The sequence below is a fragment of the Populus nigra genome, chromosome 1 (genome assembly GCF_951802175.1).
Source record: "Populus nigra chromosome 1, ddPopNigr1.1, whole genome shotgun sequence".
Taxonomy (NCBI): Eukaryota; Viridiplantae; Streptophyta; class Magnoliopsida; order Malpighiales; family Salicaceae; genus Populus; species Populus nigra.
In genome coordinates, this window is record NC_084852.1 from 16,010,049 (window position 1) to 16,029,009 (window position 18,961).

The following is an 18,961-nucleotide window of genomic DNA, read 5'->3' on the forward strand; positions in this document are numbered from 1 at the left end:
TTTTTTTGTTGACGAAAACCGGGTATTTTAATACCGGATTTGTATCTTTACAGTATAAAAATACAAAACCGATATTGACCAAAATACAGTAATAAAATTACAGAAAAATCACAAATTCTTTGAAATAATTTTTGAAGAATTTTTATTTTTTTATTATTATTGTTTTTTGGGCTGGACCGAGCTAGGCCCACGTGGCTGGGCTGAACCCAGCAGGCCTCACGTGAACAGTGAAATAACATTTCACTGAATTATTTTTGAAGTGAACAGTGAAATAGCATTTCACTGTTCAAGTGAATTATATTTCACTTAAACAGTGAAATGCAAAGAAATGTACAGCGACGAAGGGGGCAAACCTGGTGGCGGTGGAGAGGAAGTGCTTTGTTCCTGGTAGTGTTGGTGTCGTGGCGGCTGGCTATGACGGTGGTCGGTGGCTGAGGATGACGGTGTGCTTCCGGTGATTGCAGCGGTGGAGGCCGGCGTTGGAAGTAAAGGAAGAAATCTGCAGAAATTGGGCGAAAATGCTGGTTTTTTGGCTGACTTTGGACCCGATTTTCTCCTCCTCTAGGTCTTCAACAGAGATTCTATTTATAGGCGGTATAAGAGGGCCATATTGTCTATATTGGGGAAAATTTTCAGCCCTTGATTCGACTCAAGCAATCCAAACTGTTGATTCAAAGTGTGCACCTCGAGCTGCCAAATTTGGCAGCTCAAGGCTGTGAACTGCCCGAGGTGGCCACTTTGAGCCACTCAACGGAGCCGTTTCTAAATTTGTCGACCCGACCGGACCATTCTCCGGGATAAAAGGGTTTCAGGTGGACATGTTTTGTCGGATTTGAAGGCCAGACGAGCCGGAAAATGCGTCTGGAAAGCAGCCACTCGGGCAGCTTTTCGAGGAAGAAAGTGAACAGTAACAGTTGACATGTCACCTGGTTTCCCTGCGCTGTTTTCAAATCAGTCCTCCAGTTTTCAATATTTTCAATTTGGCCCCGAATCAAATACAATACATCCCCTCTAATTTACGCGCCTTTTCCAAATTGGTCCCTGGTTTCGGATTTTCTCAATTAAGTCCCTAATTGGCTATTAAACTTCAATATTTATGCAATTAAGCCCCTGATTGGACCTAATAAATTCCTAAAAATTATAATTTGGCCCAGAACTTTAATTTGTTCTAATTAAAGCCCAAATTGACTTAAAAATTAATTTTTCTTGCAATCAAATCTTCTATAAATTCAAAAATAAAAATCCAATTAAGTCCATAAACATCCAAATTTGGGCTTTTCTTCTCAAAATTCAAATTTTCCTTCTCAACAGGGCTCTCATCCTTCAAGAATATACTGTCAAAAATCAAATCTTTGTATTTTTAACCTCCTTGACCAATTTTCCAATCATTTTCTGAGCGCTTCTACCTCCTGTTATTTTTCTAACCTCCTTTGGCTTTTTATTTTTATTTTTTTATGGGGACTCAAAATTGGGTTACAACACTCGGCATGACGACATTGCACTTTATAAACCCGTGTCGAGAATGGTTGTTTGTGCTTCATGAGCCTGTTCACGATCAGCACCTAATGACTTATGATCATTAGAAACACTGCTAAAAAAACTAGTAGCGATCTTATCCATACGATGCATTACTGACTTTCTCCTAAGCATCTACACAAATTAAAATATTGAAAAAGATAATAAAATTCTTATTCTAAAAAACTCTGGCAGCATCTCCTTTATATGGGAAACTAACCAAAATTTTATTACTTGCATACACAATAAAAAAAAATAAAGCAACAAACCAATTGATTTTATTTATGACTAATATAGTGACATTAATGTTGTTATCACCTAATTCTCAATCCATAAAAATAACAAATTTAAAGACAATATGTAGCAAGATTATAAAACTATCATGCATGAAATGCACACAAAAAAAACATAAACAATTAAATTTCAATTCATCTCAATTATAAAGTAGACTAGACTACTCTGTCACTTTCTTATTAAACTAACCATGCCAACATTCATCAATATAGATGTGATAAGTCCAATATCTTAATCTCATTTGACTCTACCACCTAGGATATTGAAGAACACAAATGTTCCCTCTAGTAGCTAGCTTTGTTTAATATGCTGAATTTTCTATGCATCAATAAATTTCTTTGATGTATAAATTTAAGCAGCACACTTTCTATTTCTGCCAGTACTGATGAAAAAAAAAACTTAGCAAATTATTGCTTAATTGGTTGGTTATGTGTTAATGAAAGTATAATTAGTTGGTGTCTAAGAATAAAAATATGTTAATCCTACTAATTAATTAAGAAGTGAATCAAAGGATACCTTTAGAATCTTTGATAATGACAATTAAGAAACAATTAAAAATTTAACTTAATCACTAATATATCAATAATAGCAGCAAATAATTATTTTCTCTCTTTTTCCTCATTTGTTTCCATTTCAAAAAATGACCATAAGGAAATGTAAAGTAGTAATTGGTATGGAAAACCTTTCTTTAAAGTATTTCAGAAGAAAAGAAGTTATAGCTCATTTCTATTGACAACAAGGTAAATTCAAATCCAATGAGACTATCACTCGTACATAAATTTGTGCATTCTTTACAAACCTAGAAACTATAGCTGGAAAAAAATAATCAAAACTTCATAAATAAGAAGTGAAAAGTGTGGTCAAGAAACCATGCCTCACTAATTTTGTCTCTGAAGGAAATCAAGCACCTATTCTTCAATTTTCCTTCTTTTTTTTTAATTTCTCAACAAACAAACAAACACTCCAAGAAAAACCCAAAAAATAAACTTTCCTTCACCTATTTTCCTCATTTTCTTCCACCAAACAAATTAACACAAATAACAACCAATGTTTAAGGCACAAATAGCATAATAAACAAACATATACTATTGGATAGTTAAAATCTCATGCCATTCAGATTATCAACAATAATATCCACACTAATTAAATTTTGAACAACTAAAGAAAAAGGATGATAAAGGAGATTGACCTTGAAGGATGTGGATGACCTTGTTGGAATAGCTTGAGAATGAAAAAAAAAATATAAGTTAACTTAACAAAACTTGGCAAAAAGATAAAAAACCAAAAAGGAATAAGAAAGAGATTCACCTTGTGTGGGGTCTTCTCCTTTCGTGAGGATGGTGCGAGGAAGGAAAAGAATGAGAGGGAGTGAGAAGAAAAAAAATATGGGTGTTTGGTGCAAAGAGAGAAACGAGTTGTAGAGAGAAAGATAGAAGTGGTTGCACATTCTATTATGAAATTAAGGATTATAGTCTTTTAATTTGGGGGTTTTTTACTGATAAAGTTACTATTGGATAGTTAAAATAATTGTTTTTAAAAGTTTCATTAGTGATTCCGCCTGTAATCTTTAATTGAAAATTTCAATTTAATTGAAAAAAATTAGAAACCCATTCTACTATCACTAACGACTCTTTTTTTTTTTGTGATTTCATCTGTAATGAACAATAATTAACAGTGTCATTGAGAAAGAAACAGTTCCAAAGCACTTGGAAAAATAGCGACGGACATTAATCATTGTGATTCTATTTATAATGAATAGTAATTAACAGCGCTATTGAGAAATGAACAGTTCCAAAGCTCTCGAGAAAATATCGGTGGACATTAAAAATTAGTGATTCCATTTGTAATAAACAGTAACTAATAGTTCCATTAAGAAATGAGTTGTTTCAAAGATCTTAGGGAAATAATGACAGACATTAATCATCGGTGATTCCATCTATAATGATTAGTAATTAACAGTGTAATTGAGAAATGAACATTTTTAAAGCTTTCGGGAAAATACCGACAAACATTATTTGTTGGTGTATTTGTTGATATTTTATAGTCCATCAGTAAAAAAAAAATTATGTGTCTAAATTGTATATGTATTTCTTATCTATCAATCCTGCAAATACTTAAAATCACAGCACAATACAAAACAATAACACCAATTTTGCGTATAATAATAAAATCACAAAAAGTAAATGTTTCATTGTCATGTAATAATAAATTCACATCAATGTGTTTATATTAAAGTTAATTTCATCTTGAAATATTTCATTATAGTTAATTTCATTATAATTAATTTCATTACACATTCATGTTGTGTAAATTAATAAGATTTGTCTTCTTCTTCTTCAATTCCATCTTCATCGTAATTTTCTACATTGGTTTCATCACTATCACCATCTTCATCGTAATTTTCTACATTGGTTTCATCACTATCACCATCTTCATCGACTTTTATATGTCCGCTGGTTCTCAAAACATCATCTAACTCCTCAACATCAGCATCAACATCAACATCAACATCAACAAAAGTATTCTCAATAATGCGAGAATTTGAATTTTCTTCTATGTTGATAGATAAATCAACTCAATATAGATCAACTAATTCATCAAGTTGGAAGACATCATCTCGCAAAGTTATTTCATTGTTACCATCTTGAACAACCTGGACATAACATCTAGGTTTGGTTTTCACTATGGATAATCATTCTAGACTTCATGTTGTCATTTATCTTCCATTTCACATTTATAACCGTGTTAAAAATATTTTCAAACACATTTTTTTCAATGTACATGACATTAAGGTCATGGCGAAAAAGATTGATCTTCGAGTAAAGAAGCTTCTAGAAAATACTTTGCTTTATCCAATTGTGGGTCACATCAAAATCAAGAAACTTCTGCATACCAGATTGAAAACCAAACACAATGTCATTGTACTACAACACCATGACATACAATTCTTTACCCAACAATAGCGGTGGTGCAACATCCCTTTCAACTCTACCAACAAAGAACTCCTTTCTCTTCTTTCTGTATTTGTGATATGTTGGCAAAAACCATCAGCGACAATAAAAAAGAAGAAGATGTTTTGCCACTATTAAATGTAGGAACTAGTTCCTAAACTTGGTTTATCTCAAATTGATTAAGTTCCTCTTGCATGACAAGTATACAATACTCATCTTTCAAATTATCATCATAAGTCTTGGGTTTAAGATGAGAGATAAAAGTAATATTATCGATATAGTTTACTAAGGCAGATCTAGTTTAAATATCTTTTTAAATATCTTCAAAGATGATGTCTTGAGGTAATCCTCTCTGCTTCTTTATATTAGTTAGGAGATCATAAGGGTTTTACACATCATTTCATGGTCATCTTACTTTTGTGTAATTTAAGGTTCCTCTATAGATTCATTATTCTTCAATATAACCTCTTAAGCTCTATCCATGTTCAACTTATGAAGATCAATATCTATAAAGGTTTCTTTAGCATTTTTTGAATCGAATGGTTTAGATTAATAAAAAGTCACATAAATTGATTCCTTAATAATAAGAGTCCTTTTATTATATACCAAATATAATTTACAAGTAGTGAAATAACCAAGAAAAATACTCTAATAGGAATTAGTATCAAACTTCCTTTTGAATTTAAAATAAAAAAATTGAATAAAAAAACAAAGTAAGAGATATTAGGTATTTTTTTTCTCAAACTAGATCTCATAAGGTGTTTTATACAAAATAGGTTCAATGAAAAGTCAGATTGAAATATAGCATGAAGCACTAATGAATTCTACCTAAAAATATTAAGATAAATCATACTCGTTAAGAGTAGTTCTCTTCATTTCTTGAAATTATTGATTTTTCCTCTCAACATTGAGATAAATCATACTCATTAAGCATAGTTATCTTTGTCTCCTTAAAGACAATGAGTCAACAAGGGAACATGTCACCAAATTTGCTTATCATTATTGAAATGGTGTTAATCTCTTCGTGAACCTAAGGTTGTTTAGTTCTTCATTAATCAAAGCTACCTTTCACTAGTTCTCCATATTACAACTAAATTTCATCAATAGTTAAGAGCAAATAGAGACTCATTTTTGTGAGCACTTTTAAAAAATAGAACTAACAGTAATGTTGGTTAGGTTGGCTAGAATTGTTCATGACTAAAAGAGTCCATAAAAAGCTATGTACTTTGTTTTAAGAATCTCAAAATGAAGTGCAATACAATTATAATAGAGTAAGAATGCATAAAGTTAATTCCAATATAATTGAGTAGGAATTCATCAAGTTATTTCTAGAGGGAAAACAATGGAATACTAGAAGAGATTATTCATGATCAAATATATTGATATTTATATCCTTTCATACAATGTTGTTTGGTATGAAAACATGTTGGGAAAACAAATAGAAAAGAAGCCATTAAGGAGAACCTACCTATTAGATACTTGAATGAGGTTGAAATGGCCTAATGATCAACTCGGATTTTGACAAGGAGTTTAAGAAAGTTAAGGAACAACAAATTTTGATCGCAAAACTTAAAAAGAGATGATTGTTCGAGATTAATATATTAAGAAAGCATAAAGAGGCCATCAAGCTTAGTAGCAAAGAAGCAAAAGCTATTGAAGCGCTCAATAAGGGTAAACAATACTTTTTTAACAACAACATAACTAAAGAAACTTTTGATCAACTGATGCATGGGGAAAAAATTAAGCTCATTGATAACCACACAATTCCCATTACTAAACATATTGAGGAGAAGAAATATTGCAAATTGCATGACTCACGAAGACTTGGCATTAATATTTCTGTTGTCTTTAGAAATCCAATCTAAAAAGCACCTGAGGTTAGTCATATTTCCTTCTTAGAAAAGAAAATAAAGGTGGATAATGATCATTTATCCAAGGTGATAACAACAATAACTACCCCTGGAATAAAAGGAGAGTTATTAGAAGTAAGGCATGATTGATCACAGTAGAAGCTAGAATTAGTATTGAATACTGCTATTAAAAAAAAGGTACATCAACAGTAACAATGCTAAGAAATTGACATTATAAATTCAAGAAATACTTTTATCTTTTATGTAAGGTATATAAAATGTCTAACCAATCATATCATTCTTTCTAAAAAAAAGAAGACTTGGAAGTTGAACAAAGATCCCAATTTTGAAACAAATGTGCTTTATTGATATAGGGATGGACATAAATATTTTTATTTAATCTATCTTTTTCAATATGAAATTATCTTATAAATTTACTAAGTGAAATTATTTAAAATTAAAAGGGCAATTATAATATTTTTACACTAAAGTAGAAGGTACACCCTTAAAATCACCTAAATGAGGAATTTAGTCTTGATTGATATATGAATTGGCCTGAAGACATCCTTATCGTCAAACTAAAAATAAAAAGACATGAATCCTGAGAGGTATAATTCAACTGGTCAGGCTCTGAGGTATAATTCAACTGGTCAGGCTCTGAGTAGAGGTATATATGAATTGGCCCGTGGAATTAGTCGAGGTGCGCGCAAACTAACCCGGACACCCACGTTAATCTAAAAAAAAAGACATGTCTACATTTTCACATAAATTTGTATAAAAATTAATAAAACCCATGTACTTTAGGAGGATAATCGTTATAATTTTAATTAGTTTGGCTCAATTTTATGACATAAGAATATAATAAATACAATTATACATAAAGGATATATTAGAGATATGTGTAAAATATAAAGATAAATATACAGAGAATTAAGAGGCGAGTTCTTTCATGGTCATCAAAGTTAAAGTCTTTTTAAAGTAACGCGAAGCAAGATTCTTGTAAATCTCTTATTAATTTATTGTGTAAATGAGACAGCTAGCAGCCATCATTTGACTGAGAAACTGGAAAGAAGAAACATGGAAATTCGTTCAATTGGTGATTAATTCTCCGAAAACTGATGTGGAATAAACACAAACAGTGTAAAATTAACCATAATGTAGAAGATAAAGCAAGCGTTTGCCTTTATGACTACGCTTACTTGCCATATATATATATAATTAAAAGTGAAATGCGCAGACTGAAAGAAAAGTTTGGCCAGCCTGAGCAGGCAGCACCCATCACCCTTAAATATACAAGACGTCGCGATCCTGACCAAACATTACAAAGCCAACAACGTATTTTCTACAAAATAGGAACAAAAACTATAGACATCACTACTTGACTAAGTGATTGTTTGTCAGCCAAGAGTATATATATAGCTCTGCTGAAGATGTCAATGTTGCTTCAATTTCCTGTAAACTTTCAAGGTCACAAGACAACCTGTTTCAATAGTAAGGTTCATTGGATTGCAAGAAATTCCTTTCTAATTAAAGCAACCTGACTCCTGGGGCAAATGCCAATTGATCAGAGCCATCAAGCACATGCATGCATGGTTCGTTCTGTCATTGTTATTGATATGGATATGAATTTGGCGTCTTTGTCTCAGCCCCTTGAGCATATTCCCTTTTTTTTATGTAAAATTCCACACGTTAAAGTATCATAGAAATCCCATATGTCCATTCATTTGAGTGGGAAAAAAAAAAAAAACTCAAGATTTCTACTACAAAATTAAAGATAGCAAGATATGACAAAAAAAGCTTTGATACCGTATCAAAATATAGGATTGAATCGATATTAATTCTAATAGTCTTCAGTTCTTATAAGTCTTTGAAAATCAATGAACACAGTTACCATTTTCATAATCACTTTGATTAGTTTTAAAAAAAGTGACCACCAATTGTCAACTTTTTTATATTATTAAAAACAAAAGTAGAATACAAAGAGACCATAAGACTCCTAAAGAACCCAAAAATTAAGCCTAAATTTAATTGAATGGCACTGTGAGGAATCATTTTCATGCACTGTGAGGTGCACTTCTGATCAGAAATCCAGAACCCAAAAGAAAGAATAGAAGAAAGTGGGAGTACTTTTCTTTTGAATATTTAATTTGTCGATGATGGAATTTAATGATTTCCACAATTTAGCTCTTTTTGTCTTTGTCAATAGATTGAATCTTGATCTGAATTTGAGCCTGATGTAGTTAAATGGATTTGAAATGCAATAATCTTGATTTGTATTTAAGTACTTGTATATTAAATAGATCAAATACAAATTAAACTTGGTTCAATAATAATCCAATCCTAATTAATAAGAATAATATTATTTTAATAAATAAAATATAGTTTTGATTTGAAGTTTAGGGTTTATTTATTATAAAAATTAAATAACCTATTAGAAAATGCTTTTTTGAAATAATTAAAAGGTAAGCATTGTTAACATCCCTCTCAAATCAATATAGTGAAAAAAACTAATAAATGAAATGAAGATTTCTATAATTTCCTTCTTCTATCATACTCGGTGCGCATTTAAATTAGTTTCTTAACTGAAGAAAGTTATTATTAGAGTTAATATTTTATTTAGTTCTTTTTTTTTTGTATTTTTAAAGTGTTTTTAAAAAATTTAAAATTTTTTTTTACTTTAAATTAATATTTTTTTTAGTATTTTCAAATCTTTTTGATACGCCGATATCAAAAATAATTTTTAAAAAATAAAAAAAAATTATTATTTTAATATATTTAAAAAAACACTTTAAAAAATAACCACAATTACACTTTTAAATACATCCATGCTATTAAATGGTATGTTTATTTTTTTTTTCCCCGAAAACTCACATAAAAAATATCATCATATGTACTGGTTAACATTAAAGCATACATGGAATGTACTGAAACTTTAAAAAAAAAAGTTGAATAATAAATCTACCATTAGTATTCATTAAACATTCCTTAACGATTTGACTTGGTATTATAAAATGCATGATCAAACATTTACAAGTTTGACCAAGTCACCTCTATTATATTAATTAAAATAAATAGTATGCAAATTAAGTAGTGGTGAGTGTATGTATATTCTAAAATAAAATACTTTGAAGGATGTATTGATAAAAATTCAGTACAAGGTAATGTAGGTCTTTGCAAGCTTTAAATTCAAAAGACTTTCACTTGAGAAGGTGTGTTAAAAATAATATAAATCATATTTTGAGACCTCACCTAACAAGTTAAGTTATTGGATTGAGACCATTTTACTTGTTAGAAGTTCAAGAATAATAATTTTATACTCTAATAAAAAAATGTTGATTAAGAATGTATAATAAATAAGTGTAAATATACATATATGTGTATCATCTCTTAATAAATTATGATTATATTCAAGAAAAAAAGAGATAGATAGAGGAAAATTAAGAGATGCTGACCAAAAACCAAAATTCTAGTCGACCATTTTTCATTCCCTGTCTTTTCATATATAGCATGAGTATCATGACCATATATATACATGGCATTACTGACCGATTATAATTAATTAGCAGTGTAAATTAAGTCTTCATTGTTGGAAGAAAGGTTGCTGCGATTCAGAAAGCACATGTAAATCTGTAGAATTTTTAGCTCATTGCCAGGGAAAGGGACAAAACCATCTGGGTGGAAACTGCACGTGCATGTTTTCTTCTCAATTGGAAAATGGAAAGCAAGAATTTTGTTCGTCAAGGGCAAAGGTTTTTCCATGATCCAAGGGGAAAAAGAAAAAGAGAAAAAGCAGTCCTAATTCCAAATTTCGCCTGCACCGTATCACCCAGGTAATTTCCAGGTATCACCTGGCTTTTGATTTCTCTGCATTTGAAACTTTTCAGTGTATTTGTACCATTCATTTTATTTATTGCAATAGCTGATAATAAACCCGGCTTAACTGGTAAAATGCAGGACTTAGCTGATTTATTTTTTATTTTTTTATTTATTTTTTAAAAAATTTAACTTGGAGTTGATACAATTTGACCTAGTCGGTCTAGTGGATAACCCACAATTTAATTAAACCCGATTTAATTTTAAAAAAATAAAAATAAAATAAAACAAAACTCACTCAAGTACTCATATTGAATTTAATAATTATAATTGGAACATCTCATGTACAAGTCTTGTTAGGCTAGCAATCAGAGTAAAATGGTGGCTAAGAGCTAGCATCGTTGTATTAGAAAAAAACAAAAAAGCAAACTTGTCTTGTTAGTCTAACCATGAGAGTTAAATTAACCGGTGGCTGCTTGCCTAACAACGTCGAGCGTTGGGGTGGTGGATGATCATTGATCGCTACTGATCATCGAGTAGGAAATTAGAAAGTCCAATAAATTGAAAGAAACAGGTAACATTGACAACATTGTTATTTGTTACTTAGCGATAATTAATTCCCTTTTTTTTTTTTTTTCTTGTCACCTGCTGATTAAGGCCTGTTTGTTTCTGCGTTTTAAAAGCACTTTCGATAAAATTTGAAATTTTTTTATTTTTTTATTAACTTCAAATTAATATGTTTTTAGTGTTTTCACATTTTTTTGATGTGCTGATGTCAAAAATAATTTTTAAAAAATAAAAAAACATCATTGGCATGCATTTTGGCACGAAAAGCTATTTGAAAAGTAACCGCAACCATACTGCCAAACAAACCCTTTAATTTGATTTTTTTAATTAATAATATTTTTGAATTTTGTATTTTAAAATTATATCCATTAGAAATTAGATTTTGTGATTCTTTTTGTTTATTTTTTATTAAGTTATTACGGTCTTGTAATCTGGATTACAAGTTTTGTGGGTTAATCTAAATTGACTTTAATCATTTTATCGTATTTTTATTTAGATTATTATTTTTCAATTTAATTCTTTAATAATTGGTTAATTGAGAATTATGTTTTATAATTTTTTTTGATTTGTTTTATATGGGGTTATCCTAATTTCATGACCCGAGTCACGGGTTTGGTTGTGCAACCCGGGTCGATCCCAATTGTTTTTTTTGTTTGCTTTCTATGAGATTATTTCAATCTCATTACTTGGATAATAGGTTTGGCGAGTCCACCTAGATTGACTCAGATTGTTTTTTTATGTCCATTTTTTTATTGTTCTTTTACAATTTCATCCTACAACATTGGATTGATTGAGAATTGAGATTTATAATTTGTTTTGATTTACTCAGATCATGAATTTGTCAGGTTATCTCGGGTTGACTCAGACTGTTTTTTTTAATTGAATTTTTTTAATTTTATTTTTTAATATTGGATTGATTGAGAATTTGATTTTATAATTTATTTTGATTTGTTTTATATGGGATTATTATTATCTCATGGTTTAGGTCATAAATATAGCAGATTATTAAGTTAACTCGAGTCGGTATAATATATTGCCCTTCCAACTATGTTTTTACTGATTATTCGAGTTGCTTTTAAACCTGTGAAGTTGATAGGAAAAAAAGTATTAGTAGCCATTGAATATTTTTTTTGCATTTAAAATTTTTCGAAGTGTCCATATATATATAGCGTATTGCGGGGTAACCTTCTAGTTAGTTAGTGTGTGTGTGTGTGTATCATCATCTGCATCATGCACAAATTTCCAACGTGTTAGTTTAATTGCTTGATAAAGTCATACGGCCCCGGGATATAAAATCCAAATATTCACCTTCCCATAGAACTTCTTCTTTCGCTTCTTGGATGCTTCCCTTGTCACACATTGTGTTTGACCAAACAACTTATATTTTGTCGTCAGTGCTGAATTTATATTTGATATATCCCTCTCCTTTAAAAAGTCTCATTTTGTTGGGTTTTTACTCATTTTATTTGCTCTGCACCAGAAATAAATCCAATATTCACATATGAAAGATATATAGCACAGGTTTGTGGAATTTCATTTCCCTCGTTTTTCATCCCTAATTCTCGAAGAACCTCGAATCTAGGAAGGCCCCACACTTTAAAAATGCCGTCATATAAATATGCAACAAGTTTTGAAAACTTTTAAGGTTAAAAATACTTTGAATAATATTTTAAAAAATAATCATAATTCGAACAAAAGCTTAAATTAATAATTGTTTTATATTACTTCTTAACCCTGCATAATTAAAAGTACGGAAATCGTTTATTTGTTTCCCCCAAATTAATATTTATATATATTTATTTGATATACTATTAAAGTGTTAATTCTTCAAGTTATATTAGAAAATAAATAAACATTCTCAGTAGAAGTAATAATGTTTAAACAAATATGCTACGGTAAAAAACCAATGGTGTGAACTGATCACTGAAATACGTACGTGATCTTACATATTAAAGTATGAAGTCAACACATTTTAAAGTTACTGATGCTTTCAACATGTGATAAAGAAGACTCTACCTTGTTGTTCAATTCATTAAAAAAAGAAGGCGACTTGATCTTAGTATTAAGGCATGATCAAGTCAACACATGCATTTTAAAATTATCGATAATTTCATATTATTCTTAAGAATCTTTGGTATTAGCTGAGGTGGATACATACGAACGTGTGTGTGTGTGTGTGTGTGTATTGATAACACAAATACCAGCGGCCGGGTTTCACCTTATACATGAAGAATTAATTATGCATTGACTCCAACAGGAGTACGAAAAGACGCGGTATAAGAATATTGTGGTCAAATTATTATGTTTATATATATATATATATATGGGAACACAGGAATTCAAAGCTTCTTTGAGCTATATGGGAACACATGAATTCAAGGCTTTAATTCTAAGCTAACATATATATCTTTTCGTACTCCTGTTGGAGTCAATGCATAATTAATTCATCATGTATAAGGTGAAACCCGCTGGTATTTGTGTTGTCAATGATATATATATATATATATATATATATATATATATATATATATATATATATATATATATATATATATAATTGTTTTATATATATATAATCGATGCGAAGGCAAGTCGTGATTAATATAGGGAGGCATCTGGTAGGTTAAATTCATTAATTAATTCATAGAAGCATTGAGGAGTGTAGTGCAGACTGCAGACTATCAACATGCATGCACACGTTTTACCTACCAAGAATGTGTAGGTTTGTATACCTTTTCCCCCCCTCAAGTTGATAAAATTTTATTTCCAAATGGATATTTGAACTTGAAACCTAAACTTGGAGGAAAGTGCTATTCTGCCAAACATTTTGGTTACAAGTCTTTCCCCAGACAGATACGCCTTTAAATGAAACAAGAGAGAAGGCAGCATGAAATTTACAGCTCGTTTTGAAGACAATATAATATAGCTAGCGATCACATCATATGCAATAACCAAAATCAAAATGATAATAACATGAACTACTACTATTCAATGAAGCTACTCACTTAATAAATATATATTACGTCACTAAAAAAACAAAAAAAAAAAAACATGGTCACTTAAATCATTTCTTCGCATTTACAAGAAGAAAGGATCACCTCCTCGAGCCCTATAAATAGGATACAGAACTTGAAGACCCAACATGCCAACACAAGCTATAAAACCTAGCTCTAGCTATATATCATCATACACCAAAATGGCTTGTGAGAAAAACCACATTCAGTGTTCCAGCAAAGTTGGGATCATTGGAGCAGGAATTAGCGGCATTGCTGCCGCTAAACAGCTTCGACATTACAGTCCACTGGTCTTTGAGGCCTCTAATTCAATTGGGGGTGTCTGGAAACATTGTTCTTTTAGTTCTACTAAACTCCAAACACCTCGATGTGATTTCGAGTTTTCAGATTACCCTTGGCCCGAGAGGGATAATGCGAGTTTTCCTTCTCATGTCCAAGTTTTGGAATACTTGCACAACTATGCTACACATTTCGATGTGTTGAAATATGTCAAGTTCAACTCCAAGGTGGTGGAGATTCGGTACGTTGGTGACCGAACCAGCCAACTTGACATGAAACCAAAAGAGTATGGATCCTTGCTGAATGGCTATCCTGCTTGGGAGGTAGCTGTAGAGACTAACCAGTCCACGAAGGTTCAGGTTATTTTAATTCTCTATCAGCTACTACATATATATATATATATATACGTGCTTTAAAGAGTGTGCGTGTGCTTTGCTAATCGTCGCTCCCTTCTATTTTTCTAGTTAATATAATTATAGAAAGGTTGGAGTTCAAGACATCGTAAGAGATATAAGCAGTACCCACATCAATTTAGAGATTTATGCCTAATGAGTATTAGAACTCGATCGGCCATATATATATATATATATATATATATATATATATATATATATATGTATGTATGTATGTATGTATTCCTTATTTATTGATATTTTTTAGTTTTTTTAATCATGTTTAATTAATTGCTTGATTATGTAGCCAAGATTCTTTCCTTGACTTCCCAAATTGTGAGATTTGAAATCTAATTATCTCTTAGAACAAAATCAAATAATTCAATTAATTGAATTATTGCTAGCTAGCTCTCAAAATGTTAGCTATTATTCAAATATATGTTATGTAATAAATATAAAAAAGTCTTGAATTTGTTGCTTACTTCTCAAAAAGAAAAGAGAAAAAGGCCGTCTTGAATGTTACGACTTTTAATTCACTGAAGCTAAGAAAAGTTGAGATATCTCATGCACTCTAATATTGGAAAGTGGTTAATCAATAAATTGTGAAAGTTATATCATGATGTTCTGACTTATGGAATATATACATATAGTGGTATGCTTTCGAGTTTCTCGTCGTATGCATTGGAAAGTATGGAGACTTGCCAAGAATGCCAGTATTTCCACCCCATCAAGGCGAAGAAGCATTTCTCGGCAAAGTCCTGCACGCTCTGGATTATGCTAAGCTCGACAAAGATGCTGCTCATAAGCTTCTCAAAGGAAAAAAGGTTGCCGTTGTTGGCTACAAGAAATCAGCTCTTGATTTAGCTGTGGAGTGTGCAGCTGCAAACCAAGGTATGTCTATCAATCTCTATGACCACCTGTTAATATATCGGAATTGGTCCTTATAAACGAGAAATTTCATGGTTATTTACTTTTGGGTTCGCTTTAAAAAAAATACTACTAAAAAAAGAGATTTTAGATAATTATTTTTTATGAATCATAATTAAATTTTACTTTTTTTCTCTTTGTGTTTGGTATTTTTACATGGATATAAAAAATAACTAATAAAATATCTATTATTAATTACTATTTGGGTATCGTGAGACTGAAAACAAAAAATAATAATTTCATGATTAATTTTCTTTTGTTTTTTTTTGTTTTTGGGTAATAATAGGGGCATGACGCCATATTTTCTTCTGTTAATTAGACTGAGAAGAGCAGTCAAAATGGCCATAAAGTGGGAAGTTTGACTTCCTTGACTTAAGGAACAAATTGCCCATCTTTTATATATTTATATAGGCAGTTCGTACGTTGGTCATTTGGGTAGAGAGAGGGAGTGAGTCTCCTCATTTACTAATTCCCAAGGAAATTAATGCAATTAGGTGGTAAATAAATACTGTATGTGACGTGTAATTGGTTTTGTTGTTTCGTTGAAGGGCCAGAAGGACAGCCGTGCACAATGGTGATAAGGACTTTACATTGGACTGTTCCTTCATACTGGATTTGGGGCTTGCCATTTTTCTTGTTTTTTTCAACAAGGTCCTCTCAATTCCTCCATGAAAGGCCACACCAAACCTTGTTCAAGACCCTTCTGTGCCTTCTTCTATCTCCCATGGTATTTATATTCTGATCAATTTTAGTTTCTCCCTTCCAATATTAATGACGACAATATATAATACATACTATGATTGTTTATGGTAATCAAATATCATATTTATCCTTAATTAATTTCTTGAGCAGAGAAGAGGAATTTCCAAGTTCATAGAGTCTTATTTGGCGTGGAAGCTTCCCCTTGCGAAGTATGGGTTGAAACCAGACCACCCATTCGTGGAGGGTTATGCATCTTGCCAAATGGCTATCTTGCCTGAAAATTTCTTTGAAGAGGCAGACAAGGGAAATATACTGTTCAAAAGAGCATCAAAGTGGTGGTTTTGGAGTCGAGGAATTGAATTTGAAGATAAAACCAGATTAGAGGCTGATGTTGTGCTTCTTGCCACTGGTTATGAAGGAAAAAAGAAGCTCCAAGATTTATTACCAGAACCCTTTTCCAGTCTTGTTGTAGACTCTTCTGGGATCATGCCCTTGTACAGGTAAATCAATGTAAAATGATTTCACACTCAATATTTTCTAGAAAATGATGATACATGAGCCTGATTAAATGGATAATACATATCTGGCAGGGGCACGATTCATCCATTGATTCCTAACATGGCTTTCGTGGGATATATTGAAAGTGTATCGAACCTGCACACCGCAGAGCTGCGATGCATTTGGCTAGCTAGACTAGCAGATGAGAAATTCAAGCTTCCAGGCATTGAAAAGATGCTTGAACAAACAAATGAAGAGATACAAGTCATGAAGAGGACTACCAGATTTTACAAGAGGCATTGCATTTCCACTTTCAGTATCAACCACAGTGATGATATCTGTGAAGAGATGGGATGGAATTCTTGGAGGAAGAAGAATTGGTTCTCGGAAGCTTTCAGCCCTTATAACAGCCAAGACTACGAAGAAAACAAAGAAAATTAGCAGCATCATAATCCATATGTCTAGATTAATAAAAATAAAAATAATTATAGTATCATAATCCATATTCTGTGGTCAGACATGCTCTAGTAAGAAAATATAGTATGATGGAATTACTTGTGTGTACTCTTGGGAAAGTGGAAGCTATGATCCACGTACGTCCTTGAGCTTCCTGTAACTTGATTGATAAATGATAAAATAAGGTGTTGTTGTAATTAATTCTTCAGAATGATTATTAATAAAGTATCCGTTGTATAATGGTACACACTGCTCCTTGTTCTAACCACGGTTATTAAATCATTTTCTGAACATGGTCAGGTGTTAAAAAAACAAGCTAATATGGAGTTTTCATCCCGGTAACTTGGAAAGTGAATTTATAATTGGATTAATCCGGTTAAAATGTATTTTTTAAAAAAAATAATATTATTTTAATTTAAAAAATAAAATAATAGTATATTTCTTAGTTTATATCTTAATTTTTTAAACTAAATGATAAATTAGACCGAGTTTAATTTCTATCTTGCTGAGGATTACACTTTATTACGAGTCTTTTGTTAACATTGCATTTCGCATTCTATATTTCAAAGTTACTAGTGATCATAGATTGAAGAGCATCCACCAGACATACCTAGGCTGCAAGCACAAATCGGTGGAACTCAGTGAAATCTACCAGTGAAGAAAACGTCGTCTCCAACAATTTATTGTTGTTGAATTTACAGCGGAGGATCGAATTTCCTCCTCTTCGTTTAGAACTGGCAACCACTTCGCTATTGTTAATTTATGAGCCATTTCCACCTGCTTGCTTTTGTTGACTTTTTTCTGAGCTTGCGACACTGCTTGTGACATTTTTGTCATCTTGCGGTCTTGCTCTTTCTTAGCACTTGACAATGCTAATCTGAACTCCTCCTCCTGCAATTCCTCGAAAACATGTTGTTGTATCTGGGTTAGCAGGTCGTCTCTTTCTCTTCTTACTATAGCTAGGGGTTGTTCTTGAGTAATTAAGTCAGAACCTAATTTCCTTCTCTTTACACTTAGATCCTCAGAATCCAATTCCTGTTACATCTCAGGCATTTCCTACACATTACTTGCTCATGGTTTGAGTCGTTGTCATTCTTTGGTTTGAGTCGTTGTCGTTCTTGGCTCCTCATCTGTCTAGTCAATTGTTTGGGGTACTTTAGCATATAGAGACCTTAATTAGAGAGGCATCATTTGCTCCATGGTTTTGTGGGGACAAAAAACAAAGAAGACTGCTTGCACACTCAGGATTTAGGTTGCCTATTGACGAAGGGTTGTTCCTATGTAAATTCTTGATTTCTCGTAAATGTCTTTTTCTTCGTAGGGATGACTTGCAGCGCTTACCCAAGTAGATTTGTAATTTTCGCTACCTCTCTTCTTAAATTGTCAATTTTTCTCTAAGGATTCATTTCTAACTGGGCCCTTTTTTCATGTTTAATTTGCTTCTCTCTGAGTCTTGTGTTGTAGAGTCTGAGAGGGAATTGGATTCAGGAGGGATATTTATTCTACATTCTACTACTGGAGAAATATGCAAAGAAAATAAGTAGAAGATGCAAGAATGCATGATGATGGGTGCTAAAATGATTGTATTGGATATGGATTTTGTCTGATTCTGCCATGGTATACGGATCGAACTGGGATCTGGTAAACTGCCTTGTAGATCCATATAATTAAGATTGAACCTTTAACGTGTATTAATCCATCCA

The 18,961-nt window shown here is 31.6% G+C and overlaps 1 protein-coding gene across 2 annotated transcripts; it reads left to right on the forward strand.

The window, feature by feature from the left end:
* Positions 1-14,140: 14,140 nt before the first annotated feature.
* On the forward strand, positions 14,141-17,455 carry LOC133697500 (probable flavin-containing monooxygenase 1). 2 transcript variants are annotated; one of them, XM_062120105.1, is made up of 5 exons: positions 14,141-14,642; positions 15,326-15,566; positions 16,151-16,329; positions 16,455-16,804; positions 16,895-17,455. In XM_062120105.1, exons 1-5 carry the CDS (start codon positions 14,187-14,189, stop codon positions 17,241-17,243), a joined length of 1,575 nt encoding a protein of 524 aa, XP_061976089.1. In that variant the 5' UTR covers positions 14,141-14,186; the 3' UTR covers positions 17,244-17,455. The 2 variants fall into 2 exon arrangements, with proteins under 2 accessions (XP_061976089.1, XP_061976098.1); XM_062120114.1 differs by having other exon boundaries at positions 14,141-14,636.
* Positions 17,456-18,961: the final 1,506 nt, after the last annotated feature.